Source organism: Pleurodeles waltl, chromosome 3_1 (assembly GCF_031143425.1).
Source record: "Pleurodeles waltl isolate 20211129_DDA chromosome 3_1, aPleWal1.hap1.20221129, whole genome shotgun sequence".
Lineage (NCBI taxonomy): Eukaryota > Metazoa > Chordata > Amphibia > Caudata > Salamandridae > Pleurodeles > Pleurodeles waltl.
This window is the reverse complement of record NC_090440.1, coordinates 1,962,274,675-1,962,299,330: the sequence shown is the minus strand read 5'-3', so window position 1 is coordinate 1,962,299,330 and position 24,656 is coordinate 1,962,274,675. Positions and strand designations below refer to the sequence as shown.

General features: G+C 47.4%; 1 protein-coding gene across 2 annotated transcripts in view; it reads right to left on the bottom strand.

Moving 5' to 3' along the window:
* Window positions 1-8,292: 8,292 nt before the first annotated feature.
* The window catches only part of LOC138285855 (transient receptor potential cation channel subfamily V member 1-like), a 193,730-nt gene continuing 177,366 nt past the window's right edge, over window positions 8,293-24,656 (bottom strand). For both annotated transcript variants that reach the window (XM_069226331.1, XM_069226329.1), the window contains exons 15-16: window positions 23,667-23,785; window positions 8,293-11,336 (exon numbers count right to left, since the gene is read on the bottom strand). In XM_069226331.1, the coding sequence (XP_069082432.1) occupies window positions 11,176-11,336; window positions 23,667-23,785 (280 nt within the window). In that variant the 3' untranslated portion in view covers window positions 8,293-11,175. The remainder of the gene's footprint in view (window positions 11,337-23,666; window positions 23,786-24,656) is intronic.

The window sequence follows — 24,656 nt, the reverse complement described above, 5'->3', positions numbered from 1 at the left end:
CTACGCTCCGTGCCCGCTCGCCCAAGAAGGCGGGCATCTCCTTCGCCCCAGGCACCTCAGGACCTGCCCCTGTCACCCCTGCTGCCCTCAGTGAGGAGGTCATTGACCTCCTTCAGACCATCATTGTTGGGCAGACTACCCTTTTGAATGCCATCCAGGGGGTAGAAAGGGAGGTGCATCGGAGCAATGCCTACCTGGAAGGCATTCATTCGGGTCAGGCTGCCCATCAACGATCGTTCAATGCTCTGGCCTCAGCACTGACGGCAGCCATTGTCCCTGTTTCCAGCCTCCCTCTTCTAACTGCCTCCACCCTGTCTCTGTCTCCTGTTCCTCTGCCTATCCCATCCACACCATCAGACCAGCCTGCACACACCTCAACACCCAAGGGCAGCTCATCCAGACACAAGCACCACAGATCCCACAAACACTCACCCAAGCAACACCCAGATGCAGACATGCCAACAGTCACTACCACCTCTGTGTCCCCCTCCTCCTCGTCTCCCTCCTCCCTCCCTGTGACGTCTCCACTCACACCTGCATGCACACCACCATCAGCCAGTGCTTCCATCACCAGCACACCCTCCAGTACAGTCCGCACACGTGCAGTCACCACCCCCACTGCCATTTACACGTCCCCTGTGTCCTCTCCCACTGTGTCTGTCACCCCCTCTTCCAAGACACACAAACGCAGGCAGCCACCCACCCAACAGCCATCCACCTCACGACAGCCTACGTCACAATCACCTGCACCCAAAGACAGCACACCTGACTCTCCTACAACCACATCCTCTTCCTCCACTCCCATCACCACTACTCCCACCCTTTACCTTGGTCCTAAAAAAGTTTACCTCTCCAATCTTAACCTCTTTCCCTCCCCTGACCCACCCCCTCCATCTGCTAAGAGTCCCAAGAGCACCTCAGCCACCACCAGCCCAGCTTCGAGTGTCACTGTGGTGCATGGGTTCTGGAGTCCACCCTTTGGCAGCAGTGACACTTCTATCAGCAGCAAGGGGACAGCCAGCACCCCCCCAGGCAAGAGGACCCGGAAACTCAAGGGCCGCCGTGAGAGGACTGACACGGCTGCCTCCAAGGACCAAAGTTCGGCCACTTCACCTGCCACAACATCCAGGGGAGGCAAGGGCCAGAGAGCCTCTTCTAAGGAGCGAAAGGGCAGCAGGGCGGAGAAGTCCGCCAGCAGGAGCGCGGAGCAGGAGGGCCCCACAAGCCCCATCCCGGCTGTAAGGGAGGACACCAAAGGGCCCAGGACTCCGTCACCGAAGGGTCCTGCAACTGCACGGTCGGAGGGCGACTGAGCAGGGAGTCCAGGCCAGGTCTGGCTCCCTTGAATTACTGGACAAGCACCGCTGAACAGGGCCCCGCCGTGCAGAAGAGCACCGCTGAACAGGGCCCGCCGTGCAGAGGAGCACCGCTGAACAGGGCCCCGCCGTGCAGAAGAGCACCGCTGAACAGGGCCCGCCGTGCAGAGGAGCACCGCTGAACAGGGCCCCGCCGTGCAGAAGAGCACCGCTGAACAGGGCCCGCCGTGCAGAAGAGCACCGCTGAACAGGGCCCGCCGTGCAGAAGAGCACCGCTGAACAGGGCCCGCCGTGCAGAGGAGCACCGCTGAACAGGGCCCCGCCGTGCAGAAGAGCACTGCTGAACAGGGCCTGCCGTGCAGAGGAGCACCGCTGAACAGGGCCTCGCCGTGCAGAAGAGCACCGCTGAACAGGGCCCGCTGTGCAGAGGAGCACCGCTGAACAGGGCCCCGCCGTGCAGAAGAGCACCGCTGAACAGGGCCCGCCGTGCAGAAGAGCACCGCTGAACAGGGCCCGCCGTGCAGAAGAGCACCGCTGAACAGGGCCCCGCCGTCTCAAGCACCGCTCCGCTGGGCCCTTCATGTCAAGCACCGCTCCGCTGGGCCCTTCCTGTCAATCACCGCTCCGCTGGGCCCCGCCGTCTCAAGCACCGCTCCGCTGGGCCCCGCCGTCTCAAGCACCGCTCCGCTTGGCCCTTCCAGTCAAGCACCGCTCCGCTGGGCCCCGCCGTCTCAAGCACCGCTCCGCTGGGCCCTTCCGGTCAAGCACCGCTCCGCTGGGCCCCGCCGTCTCAAGCACCGCTCCGCCGGGCCCTTCCTGTCAAGCACCGCTCCGCTGGGCCCTTCCTGTCAAGCACCGCTCCGCTGGGCCCCGCCGTCTCAAGCACCGCTCCGCTAGGCCCTTCCTGTCAAGCACCGCTCCGCTGGGCCCTTCCTGTCAAGCACCGCTCCGCTGGGCCCCGCCGTCTCAAGCACCGCTCCGCTCGGCCCTTCCTGTCAAGCACCGCTCCGCTGGGCCCCGCCGTCTCATGCACCGCTCCGCTGGGCCCTTCCTGTCAAGCACCGCTCCGCTGGGCCCTTCCTGTCAAGCACTGCTCCGCTGGGCCCCGCCGTCTCAAGCACCACTCCGCCGGGCCCTTCCTGTCAAGCACCGCTCCGCTGGGCCTTTCCTGTCAAGCACCGCTCCGCTGGGCCCCGCCGTCTCAAGCACCGCTCCGCTGGGCCCTTCCTGTCAAGCACCGCTCCGCTGGGCCCCGCCGTCTCAAGCACCGCTCCGCTGGGCCCTTCCTGTCAAGCACCGCTCCGCTGGGCCCCGCCGTCTCAAGCACCGCTCCGCTGGGCCCTTCCTGTCAAGCACCGCTCCGCTGGGCCCCGCCGTCTCATGCACCGCTCCGCTGGGCCCTTCCTGTCAAGCACCGCTCCGCTGGGCCCCGCCGTCTCATGCACCGCTCCGCTGGGCCCTTCCTGTCAAGCACCGCTCTGCTGGGCCCCGCCGTCTCAAGCACCACTGGCACAATGACAGTGCCGGATCTGTGTCGAGCTACTGTTCACGGTTCACTGTGCCCACCATGCCTCCTCCTTGACCAGTGGAGACTGTCATCCACTTGTGAGACTGTGGCTTTGCACTCCCCAGGATGGCACAGTGGGCAAGCCACCCACTGTAGAGACTTGAGAGACTGTGGCTTTGCACTCCCCAGGATGGCACAGTGGGCATGGTGGCCCCTTCGTGGATCTGGCGTCGTGGACTCATGTGGCTGTGGTGCCCCCCCCTTCCCTTCCCCCTGAGTTGCCTGTAGTTTTGTCATCAGATGCCCCTGCAGTGTTCTCTCCAAAGGACTCAGGTCTCCTGTGTGGGCTTTGCCCTTGTGTTGATACACTTTGGCCCATGGACACTTGGAATTTCGTTACATGTGCAGGACTAATTGCCTCGGTTTATCGATTGCAGTAAATATTGAATCGATTTTTTGAAATTTTGATTGCTATTTGACCATGACTTATCAGAGGCTATTTTTTACATAAATTTTGATTCACAATTTAATGATGTCTTTGCATTTTTCACGGGGGTTTGGGTGGTGTCACTGTGACTTGTTGCTCTGCATTGGTGTGTACATAGTTTGGGGGGTTGGGGGTCGCATATGTGTGTGCCGTAACCTTTCCTCCTGCCCCCTCCCCTGTGTCGTAGGTGCAGTACTCACCGTTGTCGTCTGCGCCGCCGTTCGTACTCGTGGTAGATGAGCAGGTAGACGAGAGCAGGTAGGATGTTTAATTCGGGTTCCATGCTGTCCTCCTTCCTCGTGGAGTGCGTAGAGGTGAGCGTTTTCCCGTTCGTAGTCTGTTTCCGCCGTGTTTTTATCGGCGGTGCTCCCGCCCCGGAAAAGGTGGCGGATTGGTGAGTTGTGATAGGGTGGGCGGTACATTGTCTTCCGCCTGTCTGTTGGCGGTGACCGCCGCGCTGTTTGTTTGTACCGCCGTGGCGGTCGGAGTGTTAATGTGGCGGTCTCTGTTGGTGGTTCCCGCCAGGGTCAGAATTCAATTTTTTGGACCGCCGGCCTGTTGGCGGGTTGGCCGCCGCTTTATCACCGACCACCAGGGTTAGAATCACCCCCTAAGTGCCTCAATCAAGGCAAGCAGGGGAGGCCACCCCGCATCATATCATATGGGTCCCGAGGCTAAGGGCACCAGCATTCCACCTCACCACTCTCACCAACAGCCAGGCGGTGGCTTGATGCCCAGCAACAGCCAGCTCGTGCGCCCTCTCATCCGGGTCACCAAATTGGCCCGTCTTGCTGCATCCGCGCTGTCCTCTTTACGCGGGGTGTGGACGTTCTCTTCGTGCCTCACCCTGCAACTTGTTGCATCGATGACGGTCCAGCCGCTCTCTGCAAGCCGCTCCGCATGTCTCAAGGCCTCATCTGCTCCACTCCCCAGCTCTGTGGCCGCACAGCTCGCTCCGCCTGCAGGACACCCGTAGCCGCGTATCCGTCAGGGGCTCGCCCGTTTGCTGCTCAGGGGTCTGCACCTCAGCGCTCGGTGCCCCAGGCCCCTCCTCCTTGTGTGTCCCCGCTGGGGCCAGCCGATTACAGGATATTTAAGTAGATATTTAACAGGGGCCCACATGGTTGCCATCTTGGCTCCGCCCCCTGCCCATATTTATACTTTTTGATGCAAACCTGCGCTAACGCAATAGATTTGGAAATTGGCTTTACAAATCAATTAGCCAGTAGATACCAAATTTTGGACAGCATAAGTTGATAGACTAGGGAGTTTGTCTTGTGTTTTGTCTCCCATTTTATGAGGTGCAGATTGGTTGTTTTTAGCTCTGGTCTTTTTATTAGTTGTTTTATTTGTGTAATCTATATGGGATTATTACTTAAATAATTTTTTAGATATTCCTTTATCAAGACTGATCACTGGTGGGTATGTATGTTTGTATATTGTGTGCCCACCACACCAATGGCCAGCACAGGGGACAAGGGTCCTCTGGCATGGCCATTGCACCCAGTCCCGTGGAGGGGGGCCCATTTCAGGGCCCCCTATGGCACTTAAAAAATTAAACAAAAGACTACCCTGTACTTACCTCCACTTACCTGGGATGGGAGCCTCTGCTGTCCCTCTGGTGGGGGAAGGGGTGTCCCTGGGGCTTGGGGCGGGCACCTGTGGGCTGTTTCCATGGTGTTCCACCATGGAAAGGGGCCCACAGGTCCCCTAACGCCTGCCCTGGACCAGGCGTTAAATAATGGTGCTAAGCAGACTCAGTGCCATTATTTTGGCCCGCCTACCTCCCGTGCGCCATTTGTGAATGGGAAGATAAGGCGTTTGGGCCTTTGAGTAATTTTATGCCCTGGAATGGCTCACTCATTGACTCAAGGTAGCTTTCCGCAAGCAAAAAATGACGTTAACTCGCAAAATATAAATATGGAGTTAAGTTTGTGCTGAATTAACGTAAAAAAATGACGCTAATTCAGCGCAAACAGAGTATAAATATGGGCCTAAGTTTTGCAAGGAGTCTTTGGTTATTTGACAGAATTGTCTCAGCATGACAATTTCGACCTAATATAGAAGACAATGTGCAACAGGTATTACCTATGTACGTGTGCTTCTTTTGCTTCAGAATATGGGGTATCTGTAAAGTTTAACTCACAGTGTGAAGACTGCAAGTAGTATGCTCCTTAGCGTCTTCAGATCTTCATTATTTTAAGAGAAAAGTGTACTTTTTGACAAGTTGTGCATGGAGTGTGTACTGTTCTTAGTAGATACCATTTTTACTACCCTATAGTGTATTTTTCATGAGAGTTTCACTGTATGCAAACAAAGTGGCACAGAGTAAACTCTCTCCATAGTGTGAAAATTGTTTACAGTACCCTCTTTTCTACTCATATCAACTTCATTTTTCAATGTAAGTTCAGTGACTGCCAGGGGTTTGATACAGATAAAAGCTGTCTGTAGTAGGGCATTCATTTTGGGACAGATATTGAGTATTTGAAGGAACTTTGCTTTCTCTGAACAATTGCATACATATTGAAAATAGTGTATAATGAGGGTTTCTCATATATCTGTGGTTGTTTGTTAATGTGAACTAGGCTATCCATGAAGTGTAAGGTATAGGGTCATTGTTCCACATAACACATGCTTGCTACTCCTGAGAGGTGTATCTGCGATGGCATTAATGATGCTTCATATTATTTTGAGTTATTTACAGTTGCTTTCATAGTTCTGATGCCATACCTATTTATGGAGTAATGTGTACAAAAGAAGCTTGGATAATGTCATCAGTGATGTCATTTGAGATGCCATAAATTACATATTAGAACATGTCATGAGTGATGTAATGTGTGAGGTCACAGGTAGTGTATGGCGGGGGCACAAGTTATAGTTAGCTCTGCTACCTATAACTGGCGAATTTCTGCATTTTTTTAGTACAAAATGTTAGTGTTATCACTGACATATTTACCTAACTATAATGTTACTTTATCCTTTGGTTGTTTTGGTGAAGATAGATAGAGAGATAGAAAGATAGATAGATAGATAGATAGATAGATAGATAGATAGATAGATAGATAGATAGATAGATTTAAATGTTTTCAACTCACTTTGTATGTATGTTTGCAAATATATATGTACACACATATATATATATATATATATATATATATATATATATATATATATAGATATAGATATATATATATATATATATAGATAGATATATATATATAGATAGATATATATGTATAATTAGAAATATACATACAAAGGCAGATGAAAGGTAGTTAGACAAATTAATTAATGCAAACTGCCTTGTCTGTTTTTTCTGTGTTGCCTCCTTGTACATTCAGCAGCTGTGGTGGAGCACAAAGGGGGTGGGGTGCAGAATAAAAAGAGCTTGGGTACTGGATCCATTTGGCTTCCACCGCACCACCCATTGCCTCATCCCCATCAGAATTAACTCTCTATTCCTGTGTATAAATCCTCAGTCTCTGCCTCTGGCTTTCATCGTGCACATAGCATCAGCCCCTCTGTGCATGCTCCAAACCCTCTGTTCCATGTTATACCTATTTAAGTTTAAGTGCTGGCATTCTGTGGCTGGCAAACTTTGTGTGGGCCGTGCCCGGCAAACTTCTCAAAAGTCTGCCAAAGCTGGAAAAGTTTGCCCACCCAAAGGTTTTCATTTTTGAATGCTCACAATGATTTGGAGAAAAGGCCATACTTTGTGTCGGTACTTAAAAAATACACTCATTATTTCCAGAACAGTCACCTCTCACTGATTTAACTTCTTCAATTACAATAGAGAACACATTCTGTCCCATAAGTCACTTTATAGGCTTATGAATGATATTTTGGATTTATGATGTGCATTGCACTAATACAAAATGGAAATAACACAAAAACTCTTGCACCATAAAGTGTACATTCTGTTCGCATCTGGGTGATCTGAAGCCCAAGGGCGAAAAGTGCATACAGTTAGCATTTTCTAGTTCTCAGAATAACCTGCTCAATGAACTTCCAGTCTATTTGCACTCCAGATGGATTTTCAGGTTCCTCTAAAGCGCGGGAAGTGATCTTGAAGGGAGGGGTAGCTAGGCAATGAACGTCATGCATTGAAGGGTGGGGCCTGGCGTTAGACTGAAGCGTTCAGAAGGGCTGGGCACCCTGTCAGATCCACCTCTTCCAGAGATGTTTATAACAAAAGTATTCTAACAAAATAAACCAAAATACCAAGGTGCTAGGTTTCACCTACATCAAAAACATAGACAACAATAAATGTTGAAGATATAAGACAAATACAAAAGACACTATATAGCAAGGACAGCTGAACAGTTCCCTATATCCCAATGACAATGCACTATACATGCAGTATCTACGTTGCTATTTACACAGTTTTACAATGCCCCCTTGCTCTACTACAGTATGATTACAGATGGGTACCATCACTGATATATGTGTGTAGGAGACAACAGTATTGGTGCAGTTCTTGGAACGAGTATTTTTTCTGAATGTTTTCACCGATGTCAGCAAGTAAAAATAACAGAGTGTTGTTATATTTATCCCCCTGTTACGTTATGTACATTTGTAAAGCACTCTGTCACCCATGAGGGTATCCTGGAGCTGGCCCATAGTGCCACCTCTTGCTGTTGAACTTGCTAACTTGTACAAAGTTCGGTTTCATAGAATGGAGGTTATTCTAAGATGGTACAGCGTGGCTGCTTCTGTAGATACAAAGATGAATTGCCCTCCCTCTTTATCCTATATGACAAACTACTTGCCATTTGATTCTCAGTACCAGACGTTCAGGAATCTCTGTGATTCTACATGCACACAATGCATATAAATTGAAACTCATGGCAAGCACAGGTTACCCAAACGTTGTAGAGAGAAATGCCTGCATTAATTGTCAATAAGAGGAAACATGTCAAAACTACAGATCATAATATCAACATGGAAAAGAAGGGCGCCTCTGTGGCATTTATGCAATGATGTAAAAATTAATGCATATTTTTTTATTACATTTTGTCATATAGTTTGTTTGGCTAGATCAGTGTCTGTATCCCAAGGGCTAATTTTCACAAGTCTGGAATTCTAATGGTCAGATGAATGCATCAGGATTCCAAAGGAGTGCAGGGCAAATGTCAAGATTTGTAGCATCATGCTGCATACACCTGGATTGCTAAAGTATGGGGTGCATGTGTTTGGATTATGAAGGCACATGGAGCACATCAAGCCTCATGGGGCACAAATCTAGAATTATAATGGTCCTGGTGTATGATTGTATTATCAAGGTTACTCTGGGTGTGTCTGGATTCCCATAAATCGCTGTGCACACATCTGGACTGACTAGTGTCATTTGCCAAAATTCCTTAGAGGTATAATCCCCCGTTTGATTACAAAAGGTCTCTGTTCAAGTGTTTTAATACAAAACATGCTAACATTTTAGAAGAGGAAAGTGGGAGGATTAAAGAAAAATAGTCAGGAGCATGTATTTCCCCCATTGACTTCTATTGAAGCAATGGCAATTTCAGGAGGAAGATAACCAAAATAAAGCCATTTTTAGATTACAAAAGTAGGAAGTCTCCCACCTTAAGTCGCTTCTTTTGGCATGTATGGAATACCCAATGGTTATCATACATATGATTTGATTCTCAGCAGTCATTTTTACGTTTTCTAAATTCCCGTAGTTCTTCATACACTTGTCTGCATCCCCAAACGTCGTGGTGCTCGAGTTTGATATCCCAAAGGTCACAGTGCAAGTGTCAGAATTCTTGGTTCTGCAGTGTCACAGTGCCTATATTAAGTAAAAGACTGAACATAATTACCCTTTACATGTCAAATTACAGCAAAACTACAAATAATGGGAAATATATACATCACAAAGTTCCATAAAGTACTAAAGTCTGGAAATGTTGGATGCAGTATTTGGGAGTTTCTTATTACAGCAATGTGTCAGATCCCTACCACCCTTGAAACCCACCTGCTTATAGTTTGTTCTCAGTTCCTATCTTATGCAGGTGTTGCCTCCCATTTGTACAGAGACTAGAATCTCTCTAGTTCATATGCAAGAGCTTATTACAGAGAGGTTTGGCTGCATGTAACATACTACTGTTATGTACCTTGAGTGTAGCCAACAAGAAGCCAAATAAGCAGCTGCCCCTGCTTGACTAACAGATCATTTTAGATTTCTTGCTTTTCATATTTCATAGTTTTACCACATTTCACTTTCATTGCCCACAACAACCATTGTAGGGCTGTGCATTTGGACAGCGGCACAGATGGTGGTGGGGCACCATATCTGGTACAGTGTAGACCTAAGTACAGCCTATAACAAGCCTGACCAAGGATTAGTACTGACTTTGAGATGGAACCTATTAAAATGGCCTCACCCAGTTGCCATAACATTGACCTCAGTTTATCTCTTCTGCTTCCATTAAGAGCTGAATGTCAATATGCATGTTTCCTCTCCACCTCCATTGTTAAGTGCAAGGACTAGATGCAGCCATTAACCCAATCTCTTCTGATAACAGCATTCCCGGGAGCTGGGGTTTCTCACTCTTGACTTTTCACAGGTCTATATCACTGCCCACCTTCTGTAAGTGCTGTTGTAAGTAATATTAAAGCTTGGGGTTCTTTGGAGTTTCAGGTTAAATTCTGTGTGCTTCTGTTCAGCTGTCTTTGATAAATGCAACATAACACCAGGTCATTTGTCGTGCATCTACACACCCGAAGACTTGAGGTAACAGTCCGGTGTCTTATCTCTGAAAACGAATGCATGCTTTGAGCATTTAGTATTCTCCTAATCTTTTGATGCCACTCGCTAGCGGATGAGGCTATGTATGTAATGATCCCAGGGATCATGCGGAATGTTACTCCTGTCTAAGAATAAGCATAGGGGAGCAGTGTTCTAGCTAATTCAATCATGGGTTCTTTAAGTTGAGGGCTAACTTTGGCGCAATGCAGGGCATTACACTGTAAATAGAATTAATTCATGCTATTCAGATGAAAGGAAGTCTTTGGAATGTGTAATATCTATCATTTATCCCACGTATGACCCAAAGAACGTTGATTGTAGAGTAAGACATACTACTAATGTCAACTGAATTTCATGGCTATACACAAGTGTGTAGCTGGCAGTAGCAGACCTGATGCTCTAGTTACGGGACTTTGGGATTTAAGAGAAGCACTGTTCCATATTGTAGGTTTCGTTTACTGTTCACCCTTGGGAGCAGTAGTAAGGGTCAATTTTCCTTGTTTGTTTTGGTGTCCATGGTATCCTTGTTACACCACTGACACTGTCCCTGCACCCATGCTACTACTTGCTCATCCAATTTGGCCCAATTCTTGACAACAAGATACAGGTCTCAGTTGAAGGGCAGGTGCTGCAGGAGAAAGGCATAATAGCATATCAGCATATGATGCTCATCGCACAGTGAAAAAACCTTCCGTGTGAAGGGGCGCACAGAACATTTGTTAAGCATTATAGCAAGGTGTCTTATCGGATATATGAGCAAGGTCTGGATGAGGCATCGGGTAACCTCTCATCTAGAGATCGCAGCCAAAGCAAGAACCCTGACCACCACCGCATGAGGTACAGTGCTTAAAAGCATGAGGCTAGTGAGAGTGATGAGGATGGTAAGCAGTGAAGATGCCTTAGTGAGCCTTAAAGTCAATTTTTCGTCACTTCTGAACATTCAGTCATGTTATTGGATCTGGCTTGAAACAAAGGTGGATTTGGTCTGAAAGTTGAATCGTGGGATTGTTCAAAGCCTTCAATGAAAGTCATAATTGGACAGAAAGCCAAATCGTGGCATTGCATGAGGTTTTCATAGGCCTGCCACGTTGCTCGTATGAAAGTGGTTGCTTCTTCCAGCTCAAGCCATCTGAACATCTGTGAGGCTGTCCGAGGATCTTCTCCTTGCGTCACCCGTGCTGCCATCAGAAGGAGTTGCCGCAACAGAATTTAAGGGCATTTGTTCCTCCTGCTTTGCTGTTTCTGCTCTTATACGTGACACCAGGCTTCTGAAACCATTCCCTGTAAAACAGTCAGAAACAGACAATTGAAAAATGAGCTGAAACTTACCCATAATAAAAATAAATAAACATTTTAAGAGGAGTGCTTAAAACTTTGCAGAAATTCTGTCAGGGTGTGAGAAGCTTCCATGAGTCAGTGAGTGTAAGTAGAACCCAATGCTACCAATGGAAATGTGGCCATTGTATAAGGACAACGTTTCTCACACTTCCACCTAGATCTCTTCTACAACCACAAATGATTCACAAAACGTCATCAGTGACCAGGCAGGTTGGTATCCCAGAAGTTAGGGATCTGAAACCGAATATTTCTGCAAACCGTTGTACTCTTGTTAATCCATTTACCATCCTCCTACAGCAAATGTAGGATTTTCCATTACCCGCAGGGCTGCCACCTTGCCGGGATTTTGCCAGCCTGACTGTATTCCCAGGTCCAGGCCAGTAAAAATTCTGATAAAAAGTACAATCAAGTATTTTCCCCTTCTAAAACATAAACCTTAATCAACACATAAATAAATCAGTTAAAAGGGTGTTTGAGATCTGTCTAGATCGTTTCACAGTGATTATTAGAGAAAACAGAGGAACCACTGCCCTGTTACAAAACAATCCTGACAATTACACTGGAGTTCCTGTTCAGCTGCCATCTGTTGACTGTTCCAGAATAGCAAAGCACAAACAAATGGGAAGTACTTTTTTCTTAGAAAGGTGGCAATCCTAAAAGTTACCCTAAGTGGGCAGGAAGTAGACTACAGGCCACCGTTTGCCCTCACTCAACACTACAATTAGTATGACTACTAGGTGGCTCTATTTCCCCTACGTATGCTCCCTTTTCTGACTTAGAAGACTAAACATTCCAGTTACAGCTAATCATTTCTAAAAGACACAGGGGATTAAAATCAAATTGTAAAAACGAAAAAAAGACAATTATCCTCAAGCACCAAATAGTTTATAATTGTGTAATTTAGTAGATATACTGCACAACATCCATGGATCATATTTCAATGTCATATATTTGTGCAACAGTTTTTTTTGGTGCTCACTGAACCTTCAAACCCTTATCTTATATTGGATATAGCAATGAAGCCAGCCATTCTATAAAAAGGTCCAGGGAGGAGTACAGGATAGAGATCCGCTTGAATGCTCTTTATTACAGTCAATATTGTGCAAGTGGTTGTTGCACTTAAGAATCAGTGAGGGAAGGAAGTAGTTCTTGCAGGAACGGACTAATTTAAAGTCGTCCAATGCCAACCGCTATGTCACAGACCTCTTTGTGCATTCTGAGCATGTCTTCATTGGAGTTGAAAGCCTTGGTTTGGGTTGATGGTAGCAGATTGAAAAAATAGGTTTGTCCTGTAGGATCTCTGCTGCAGGCTTTCTGGTATGATTGTTCTACTAGCTGAGAAACTAGGAGAGAATCATTGTCTGGCCCATTCTGGTTACAGAAAGTCGGGATAGAATGCTTGTTCAGGAGCCAAGAGTGTTGTCTGTGGCCTGCGCTGATTACATACAGCCAAGTATGATTGTTCTACAGGTCCAAAACCCGTGTTACAAGCCAGTGGTGGCCGACACAAATTAAAAGTAGTGGGGTGGGTGAAAAGGGCAAGGGGGGAACACAGAGGGGAGCGCAGGAGTGTGCGGGGAAATGTGCGGGGGTTTAACATAAAAAAAATACACTTACCTGGTGCTGCTGGCCGCCTCACACTCCTCTGCTTGCTGGTCCCAGCAGTCCATGGGACAGCATCAGAGACTTCCTGTGCAATACCGGTGCTGCTATCATGCTATTACCAAGCATGAGCTCAGCCCAGGGATAGGCCTGAGCAGGCACAGGGAATCTGTGCAGTTTCTCCAACATGCCTGTGCAATACAGATGGGTTGGAGAAATCTAACTGCGCATGTCTGTTTGGCCGGCCTAGAATGGCTGGCCAAACAGGTATGCACTTTTTAAGCGCACAACACTATTTCACTCCTCCTCCTCCCTCCCGCCCCTCCCTGCACATGCTGGCTCAGTCAGCAACTGAAAAATAAAATTATAATAAAATATTGTTTTATTTTTCAGTTGCAGGCTCTGAGCTAGAGAGGCGATGCTCCGCCCCCATTGCAGAGGAGCCGCCGCTGTAACAAGCACTCTCCAGTCTATTCTGGTTGCAGGCAGCTAGGATAGAATGATGTATTGTCTGCACTCATTACAGCTACTCAAGGCTATGTTCAGTCTAAGGAGCTCCCTTGTTAAGGTGCTCTGGTCTCATCTCGAATGATGCAGAATGTAGCGATAACAAAGTAGAATAAAGGGGGGGCGTGGCTAACCGCCCAAGATGGTGGTCGTCTAACTGTGGAGCTCCCGGTCCGGCCCCGCTAAAAGTAATGAATCCGGCAAGAAGGGGGACCATCCAATGACGAGGGACGGCTGCCTGCCCTTGCATGGCAGCAGAGTAGATTTCGGAGTGGTGGAGGGCCCCTGAACGACGCTGCGGGAGCATCGTCCGGCTTTGTGCAGTGCCGGGCCTTGGAGAGAGGAAGCAGATTGGCTGCGGTGGCTGCCGGGTCGGCGGCACGATGAGTCGGGGCGCGGTGGCGGCGTGGCCGTGAGGGGTGCTGGCTGTCTGGGCCTGGGCTGCTACGCTGTGGGCCCGCCGCTCCTGCCGTTCTTTGGTAGCGATGCCCCCAGCTCTCCTATGGTGATGGAATGAGCGAGACACAGCGTGAAACGGAAAGAAAACGAGGAGGACGGGCGGCACTGCAGCCTTACCTACTGGGGGAGCAGTGGACAGAGGAGCGCAGGAGGATACTTGGGACACGGTGGGCTGCGGCTGTCTTACGGGCACGCTGCCGGTGCGGTTCTTGGGCCGGCTGCTGCACTGAGGGAGCGGTGACTAATGCTGCTGCTATCGCCTAACCTACAACTGAATTCTTACTGCCGCAGGGAACTTAGGAATAACCGGGGCGGTGAAAACGTCAGCCCCCGTTGTTAACTACCCTTCAGCACAACAGGGCCTGGTGTACCAATGTACTGGGATGGCTGTTCCACATAGAAGATCAGTCATGGGCCGCACAAAGGGTAGGCACACTGATGGCACGGACGTTCCGACCTCTGGGGACCCAGAGCCAGCCACGACAATGGATGTCCTGATGGACAAGCTTGATGTCATCCTACAGGAAATTAGGGAGTCACGATTGGCATAGAACAAAGACTGGTGTTGATTACAATGGAACTAAGTATCCTGAAAGATGATCAGAAGAAATTAACGGACAGACTGAAGCAGACAGAGACGAGTCTTGCCAGCATTCTTCCAGACCATAAGGAACACAAAATTGCTATTGAGCACCTACAACACCAGGTAGAAGCCCTACAGGAAAGAGTCGAAGACGCAGAAGGGAGATCTAGGCGTAATAATGTCCGCATAATTGGTCTACCGGAGGGAAAAGAAGGTTGAGACGCCACACAGTATATAGAAGACTGGTTGAAAGCCTTGGCAACAGATAAACTATCAATCTACTTTACAATAGAGAGAGCACATCGAATTCCTGGCAGGAGGCCCCCACCAGGGGCACCACCGCGCCCCTTAATAGCCAAGGTGCTAAACTACAGAGATCATGACACCCTGCTGCAAGTGGCGAGAGAAACAGATCCCATCATAGTGGACAATGCTTGTATTTCCCTACACCCGGATTATACACTGGCAGTTCAGAGACGTAGAGCTTCCTTCCAGTCAGTAAAGAAGCAGCTCAAAGCGGAGGGAATACCGTTCGCCCTACTGTTTCCAGCCAGGCTACGAATTACACATAACCAAAAGGCACAGTTCTTTGACACACCTGATTTAGTACGCGACTGGCTGGATTTGACCTTCCCGCACCCGGGTCCCCAGAGTCAAAATGAGGCCCTACCACCAAGACAGAAACGCCAACCCCGCAAAAGCAGGCAAAACCGACAACTTTCAACTCAGAGAAAAACTGGGCCTACGATGTCGTAGAATTTGGAGGGTCGGAATGATGCAATTCAATCGGCATACTCCATACATAGAGCACGCTCACCCTCCCCTGGAGCTGCCTCATCAATAGATAGCACGGTCGCGTCAGACTCAGAAGGTAGTTCGTCACTGTTTCCATCTATTACCCCGCAGACAGCGCAGGAACTTTAATATAACCTGATTGACAATCTGCCCTTAAATGTCTCCCCTGATTGCCACAGTGTATGGACTACGAACACCCACAGGCTGCTCACGCGGTCTGAGTAACATCTCACAATGACTAACTGTAACATGGATGCTTTGCACCTTTTTTGACCATTAACCGACACGTGAAAATGAGACTTGCTGTGCTACCTGACCACGGAGATGTGAGGCCGAAACCACACTTGCTCCCTACCAGCAGATGGATCCTCTTAGCATGAGGAGATCTTGGTATCTCCTTCCTTGATCGCGGGCCCGGACGGCCGAACTCTGTGATCCCTGTTTTACATAGGGAAAACTGTTGACCACGAAGGGTTACTATTGCATTCACAACTCGCACACCCCATTGTGTAGGTTTGTTTGACTGTTTACATAATATTGATTATACATCGATTGAGTTTCTATTATGTAAGGGTTTGGCAGAGTCCGTTTTGGCCCTACCTAGTATTGGGCACTGTTGAGGGCATTGTTTATTGTTTTGAAGTTCTGACATCAACAAATGTTTTATGCATGATATACCTGAAGAGAAGCAGATTAATAGGGGCAGGGGGGGAAAGTAGTCTATTATGGTTTTAAAATGCTGTCACTGCATGATTACAATATTGTTACTTGGAATGTACATGGAATGGGATCTATCCACAAACGACATAGGATACTGGCCCAGTTGAATCGCTGCAAAGTACACATAGCATATTTTCATGAAACACATCTCACCACTCATGAGGCGGTGAAACTCCGCAAAAAATGGCGAGGACAGTTGCTTAGCACCTCATACTCTGCGTTTACCCACGGTGTGGCTGTGTGGATATGGTCTGGGGTCCCCTTTGAAGTACTGGATACAAAAGTGGATGAAGACGGCAGATATATGTTAGCCAAAGGTAATTTAGATGGGAAGCCTGTGGTCCTGGGTAGTGTATATGCCCCAAATAGTGGTCAAGATGCTTTCCTAGAACACCTATTGGTGGTGCTTACACCATGGGCTGACACCCCCTGGATAATAGGCGGGGACTTCAATGCAGTGCTGGACACTGCCCTTGACCAATCCACCCCCCCACTATCGGGCACTAATGCGCAGCGACAAGAGGAGGCACTGCGGAATTGGCTGCAAGGTTGGGCACTCACAGATATATGGCGAGCAAAAAAACATAGGGCTGAGAGAATATTAATTTTACTCCCACCCACATAAAGTACACATGAGACTTGATCGTGTTTTATGCACCACTACACTGCAAACGAAAATGACTCATGCTACATATTTAAGGAAAACGCTTTCGGATCGCAACCCATTGGTATATGAACTGGGGGAGGTGGTTTACACCAATCCCGACATGGCGATTACAACCATCATTGTTAGACGATATGGTGTTGAGAGAGGAAATAGCACAGGTAATAACTAACTTCTTTATCGACAACACCGATTCGGCGTCCTCTCCATTAATAGATTGGGAGGCGTTTAAGGTGGTGGTCAGAGGAGCGATGCTGGGGGCGGTGACAGGGGTACGGACGGTCATACTGAGGGAGCTAATGCGGTGGAGGACAGCTTGGGACCCCTAGAAAAGAAGGCAGGGGCGCAGACCCAATCAGCTCAGCGGCTACGGGAAGCAAGACCTGAACATACAAAGCTACTTGAACACCTAAGAAAGGTAGATTACGCCAAATATAGGGAAGGCACGCACAATGAAGGGGAAAAGGCAGGTGCGCTCTTGGTGCACCTTATAAAAGATGAGCCTTCCCCCACCCCCATTTTACATATTAATACTCCACAACAAACTAATAGAAACACTCAGCTGGAGATTAACAAGGCATTCCGTGACCACTACATAACTTTATATTCCGCCCCACCAGTATTAGATCAGGTACACCTTAAAGCTTTCCTCTCTGACATTAAATTACCAACACTTGCTGATGAAGCTGACAAATACTGGGTGCGCAGATATCACAGGGGGAGATACGGGAGGCCATAAAGGATATGGCTTGTAATAAATCACCAGGATCAGATGGTCTTCCATCTGAATTCTATTCCCTGTATAGTTCAAAACTAGCCCCTCAACTGGAGAGGTTATACCAGGCCTCTCTGACCAACGGCTGCCTCCCCGACACAACTAAGCAAGCCATAGGGACCTCACTATTAAAACCTGGGAAGTCTCCAATAGATATTTCATCTTATAGACCTCTATCCCTACTGTACACAGAATATAAAATATTAGCAAAATTGCTGGCGCAGAGACTCCTTCCCTTTATAAGAAACCTAATACACACCGACCAGTGTGGCTTTGTGCTGTCTCATAGCACCTTGCTGAATATACGCCAGTTGTATCATGTAATAGACTCCGCCAGAGAGAGCTACCCCCAAGCGGGGTGTCTTTCATTGGATCTCCGCCAGGCATTTGATTCTTTAAACTGGGAGTATATGTTCGAAGTACTGGAAGGATTCGGATTTCCCTGTGAGTACGTCTGATGGGTTCGCTTGCTCTATGCTGCTCCTAATGCAAGGGCACATACGGGGCAGAATATATCAACCTCCTACCATATTTACAGGGGAACTAGACAGGGCTGTCTATTGTCTCCCCTGCTGTTCGTTCTGGCGGTGGAGCATTTGGCACACCGACTACGGTGATACGCGGAATCATGGGGAATTGATATAGGGAATTCAATGCACTCAATATCATTATACGCTGACAACATTATTTTGTATGTGAAAAACCTTACCCATAGCCCGAGTTCTGCTGCGCAGATATTTAAAGATTTTGTACCATTGTCAGGACTAGACATAAATTATGATAAGTCTATAGTATTCCTTTTCCGTGATTTGGATATTGGGACCGCAGTGGGGTTCGGTGATAGGCGATTGCGTGTAGCTGTATATACCTTTTGATATCTAGGTATACAGGTTTATCGGACCCCGCTGGACTTACTGGAGGGCAACTTGCGGAAAGCGATGACCTCACTCAAACCACAGATTCAGCTTTGGATAACACTGCCACTATCTATAGCAGGGCGCCTAGCTCTGGCCAAGATGGTGATGCTGCCTCGTAGCCTGTATTTTTTTGTGAATATACCAGTGAGGGTGCCGGACGCCTTCTTCAGAGCGCTACATTCTCTGTAGCTTGAACTTATCTGGGTAAGAGGAAGGTGCTGGATTGGATTGGCGAAGTTGCAAATGCCGGCGGACCAAGGGGGCATGAGTGCACCCGGCTTTAAAGCCTACTGTGTGGCGAGCCAGCTTCAATGGCTTGCATACTGGCTGGCTGGGTGGAATTTGCAGGAAATTGAATTCACCCAGACAATGATTGATATAGGTTCCCTGCACTTATTGATTAGTCCTGGGACCCGTCCCACTGAGAAGATTCCAGTTCTGTTACGTGTGGCCTTGCAATACTGCAAATTTGCGCTCAGGTATACAGCCGGAGCGATTTCCTTATTCTCCTAACATCCCACTGGTAGGGTTACCTGTAATGACTTGACCACTGACCCAAAACAGAATACAAAAATGGACACAGGAGGGGGTGGAAACAATTGGGATGCTGTTCAGAGACTGTCATCTACTTACACATATGGACTTTGTCCATGAACATAATCTACCACCCTTATTATTTTTACTGCATGCAAATATAATATTCTTTGTGAAACAACACTGGGCTCCAGATGGCATAGAGCCCCCCACACATGATTTTATTCATACCATGTACACGGTGGGACATGGGACACATCTACTTAAATGGCTTTACCGTGGACTCAGACGACATCTACTGCAGCCCCTACCAGCTCTTAAATCTAAATGGGAAGTGGCTATAGGCAAAGAATTGTCAGATGAAGAGTGGTCTTCAATACTAGAATACCCTAGTCGGGCTTCACGGAACACGAGATTCAAATTTATACAATATACTATACTGCATAGAGCGTATCTCACACCGCATGGGCTGCATATGCTTTATCCTACACTATCATTCGGGTGCCCTAGATGCGGAGTGGTGGAGGCAGGCCTACTACACATGCTCTGGAGCTGCCCATGTTTGCTTGGGCTGTTTCCCCACATGAGAAAGGGGAGGGTGGCATCACGGTTCGCAGATTTGGCACTTTTACTGACAAAGCGCTTATTGACTAGGCGATGGAAGGCTGCATTGGCCCCCTCAACGACGCAGTGGTGTATGGAGGTGTTGGAATGGGGTAGAGCCGAAAGTGCTGCACTCAGAAGAGAAGAGAGTAGGGAAGTGAGAATATACCCTATGGCTTTAGACTGGGATGAGGTATTAGATGTTTTTAAGGCAGCATATGATGTGGAGAAGGCCCAATAGGACATTTTGTTTTAACAAGATCTAACAACCACTAATTGAAATGTGTTAATAATGGAAATGTGACCTTGCAGTTGAGCCTTTGGGCTCAGATGCTGGATAAGATTCCCCCTGCATCGGTCCTAAACAATGACCATATGATTCACGTTAAATGGCTGAATCCTGACATGCCGCTGCTATGCTTCTCCGGTGATAATAGGATGTCAAGTTGAAAAAATGAAAAGGAGGGAGGGGGGAGTGTTAATTTTTATATGTTAAGAAATAGTAAATAGAACACAGCTTTCACCCGGCGAACTCTGCGATAACAGGAATATCCTATATATACTAATACTGACTAAGAATGGACATAAATATGAAATCTGGGTTTAGGATTGCATAACTGAGTCATACAATGTAAGGATGTTTCACTGAGATGATTGTAATGTATATTATATATTATGATGAACACTGTATTGAAATATGTCACAAGCAATCTCTGGAGAAAATAATAAAAATGTGTTAAAAAATCTTTTAAAAAGTAGAATAAAGTAAAGTAAAGAAAGTAAAGAAAAAACCCACACAACTATCTACTCATACTCAAAAAACATACTCCTATTATTCCATCAAAATGTATGGCCAGAAGAAGAAGGCTTAGTTTTCTATAATCTTTTTATCCTGATAAATCAGTCACAAAATTCAGCATGATATCTATTAGATACATTAATTGCATCTGTGAAACAACATAATTACACATGTAGAAAATGACCAAGGTTAAAAACAACGTGACACCTCCACTGCCCACAATCAATCAGACCTCATTCACACCATTCACATCAGCATAAAAGATGCATACATCACTTTGTCGCCTTTTATGTACCTAAGAAATATAGTTCACTTACATTTAGGGGTGCCAGGGTGGTAGCTTGATTCTAGGTACTTGTTTTGAGAGAACTAAGGCCCTCATTATGACCCTGGCGGTCTTTTGACCGCCAGGATTAAAATGGTGGTATCACCTCTAACAGGCTGGCGATGTATACCGCCACATTATGAGTGTGGCGGGTTGGCCACCGCCAACCTGCCACAGCTCCACTCATACCGCCAGGGCAGTATGAACCGTCGGGCCAGAGATGTTCATCTCCAACCCGGCGGTCCACAGAAGACCGCCAGCTGCATTATGAGCCAGCCTACCACCATGGTTTCCGTGGCGGTAGCACCACCACGAAAACCATGGCGGTGGAGCTACTCTGTTCCCTGTCACCGGTAGACGACTGACACCCCCACCTCCGCCTACAGTCACAGTTTCCACCACCCCCCTGCAATCACCTCCTTCCCAACCCCCTACAGTCACAGCGCCCCCTCCCCACATACATGCACACCCACACGCACCATGCATACACCCATTCACCTCCACTTCCAGACATGCATCCACTCACACACATCCATACACGCATTTACTCACACTCATCCATACACGCATTCACTCACACTCATCCATACATGCATTCATGCACATACTCACAAGCATACTCACACGCATACACACTGAAATCCAGTCACGCACTCACTGCAACATTCACACACTTATTCACTCCCATGCATACAACCACGCATACACAACACTCACAGACACATTCACACGAGCACACACACATTCATACACACACGCATACACCACACACTCACACACAACAGCATCCCACCCCACTCCCCTGTCGGACGCCTGACTTCCCTTGACCAGCGAGGTGGTCGTCCAGCAGGGAACGGGAAAGGACGCTGCTACCGCTGGCAGCGCCCCACCAGCAGGACACCGCCAGCCCATATTAATGGTCATTATACAGCTGGCGCGTCATTGTGGCCGGGCGGTGTAGGTTGTAGCACCGCCCAGGCGCCTCCGACCACCAGCATGGAAACTGCCGAATTTCAACCCACAGTGTGGTGGAAATCTGGCAGTACCCATATTTTGGTGTGCGGAAGACAGCCAGCACTGGCGATCTCCTGGCGCCCGTAAGTCATATTGGCGGCCTAAGTCTTTACTTCCTACCTTAACTCCTGATGGTCCTGTATATTTAGGGCCTAATTTATGAACGTTAGCACCACCTTTGCATAATGTTTTTAATGTTTTTATAATTATATTTTGTAAGTTTACGCCGCTTTTGCAACAAAAAAATGACGCAAAGACGGCACTATCTTTTCATATATCAGGCCCTTAGTATCTTGCCCGGTGAGGAGTTCCAACGGTCTGCACTCTATACTGAAAATGATGTTTTACCTGCGGTCTTTTTCTTATAGAAAGGAACAATAAGGTAAAGTGTTGATTGGAGCATAGTGTTCTGTGCCATTCCCATGGATGTCTCTCCTATATGTGTACGCTTCTGCTGAAACTTTCTGATGCAGTATAAAAATACCACTACATATTCGAGAAGACAATGGTTCTTCTATTTTACCTCTAGTTGGAAATTTAGGGAAGAGACTTGCCAATTTTTTGCCAATCTGAAGAGTGAAAATACCACTAATCTGTGTGCGTGCAAACAAATGCTTTACGTGGACACCATAGAATGTAGGGCTTTGATAGATAGGCAGCTGCCAAATACACACTAGTTCATTGATGTTCCCGAGCTTGCCTCTAATGCTCTGCATGTGCTATTTAGTCCTAATGTAGGCAAGTAGCAGAGAAAAGGACTCCACCCCAAATATGGTTGTGGGGTATTAAAAATAACTGACATCAGATTGTTAAAAAGGCAGGATTGTTCAAGATGTGCCAGGTGGGAGAATAACTCAACTCTCCTAATGTTTAGTGGCAATACTGGCATGCCAATGATCAGGAAAGGAAAAAAATGATACAGTTTAGGGACATTTAGCAATTGCAGTTGACATACACATTGTGAAAAGAGTTGCAGCAATATATTTGTATCGTCCACCAATATTTCACAATCATTAATCCACGTATCTCGGCTGCTTGTATCACTATGCATCTAGGAAAAACACTATTATTCATCACTCACACTGGTTCACCCTGATCTTGCCCATCTCTACATGTATGTACAAGTCTCATAGCCAACTACTCACCTATCTGCTTATTAAATGCCATTCTATCTATACATTCCTCAGTGACAAATCCATCCATCCACGGTGCATCTTTCTGTGCAATGGCCCCTAAACTAACAAATGTAATTTTATCATTTATTCTGCCATTATCACTCTTTTTATTCTGTTTTCAGTCCAGGGTGCCATCCATCCATCCAGACATTCATCCAGCCATCCTTTCATACATTCTTCCTGCTATCCATTCTTCTCTAAAGCATTATTTGCATTGTTGCCCACACACATTCATGTCCCTAGCTAGCATAGGTCATCCATCTGTCCAACCATCTGACAAGTGTATGCTTCTCTCCCTGTCGCCCATCAGACTGCTAGTCTATCTATATATTGAACACTCCCTTCTTCCTTTAATATACCCACCATCTAACCATTCATTATGTAGCCACCACATAGATGTGTTACTAGTCACATCTATCAAGTCATGCATGCCTCGACCTCTTGGACTAGAGGCCATGTACTGAGGCATATTTTGTGTATGAAGGCACCCCAGTTACATCGGCAGAGACTGACTGCAGCCCTGGCTGGAAAGCTCTTATACAGAAGACTGATCAGCCCAGGCACTGTTTAGTGAGGATGGTGTCAGTTTTGTGTGGTAAGTATGAGTTGTCAGGGATGGCAAAGATGTTTGGTGGAGGATTTAATGTGAATAAATATGAGTGTTCTAAACTTATCATTCCTTGACTTTTCTCGCTCACCAGAGAAACCAACCAACCAACCACAGACTCTGAGAAAATGTGAGAATTACCCCAGTGCTCCCCTTTTTAGATCCCTCCATCATTAGTGATGTTTATGTCTCACCTGTCTGAGGACTGCCCTCCTTCCCGGAGATCTTCAGTTCCTCTTCCGTTCCATTCCCAGGTTCCTCATTCAGATGACAGAGGTTTTGGTTCCAATCATTCCAGTTCACCTCTTCCACTCTGTTTAGAAAGAAGGAAAGAAGAGTTTTAATCCGTAAGCCCAGACACAAGTAACCTACCTGCCTGAGCGACCAGTAATTAAGTGTAATGACTACAACTAAGGCGTCTAATGAATGTGAACATCCTTGGGTGTTTGCACCACAAGACTGGAGTAAAGGATGGCATCCAATGGGCTCACTTGATTAAGAGAGGAAAGGGTCCCTCTTCGTTTTTTGGGTGTGAACAGAAGAATGTCTTCTATTACTCTCTCCTCAGTAGAGTACTCTAGTAGTATTCTTTTGATAGAAGTTGTGCGGGGAAAGATTTGGGGAGAAGGAGTGCGAGGAAGTAATAATTTCCATTATTCTCACCTAGGGCTGGACTGGGAACTTCAAGCTGCTCTGGCTAATTCAGCCCCCATTTACAACAATGAGTCCTCCCCTCCAAAGTATCTCTTATTGGTGCGCAAGTGGAGACGTCCGCATTCACCCTAAAACCAGGTCCAAAAAATCAAATGGGCAGCACTGCAAGTTGCTGCAGGATTGGTAACCTGCACCACCACTTTCGGGCCCGGAAACCGCCCTCCTGGACACTGAAACCGGCCTCCATGGGTCCGCCTACGCCTGCTTACCCTTCTGGCCAGCCCCGCCTTGTTCTCAACTGGCTGGTGGGACCTTTGTTGTTTAGAAAAAAAGCTTCTTCACGCTCTCCTTGGTGTGTGGAAGGGGCAGTTGCAGTTACAGAGAGTACAACTACAGTCTCCATGGAAAGGAAGAATAGGATGGCTTTCACTAATTTATCGAGTAAGAAAGAATGAGATTAGGCCAGAGTGAGGAATGGGGAATAATGTTGCTCTCGCTGTCTCTCGCTCCTGGATGGGGAAGAGTAGTCT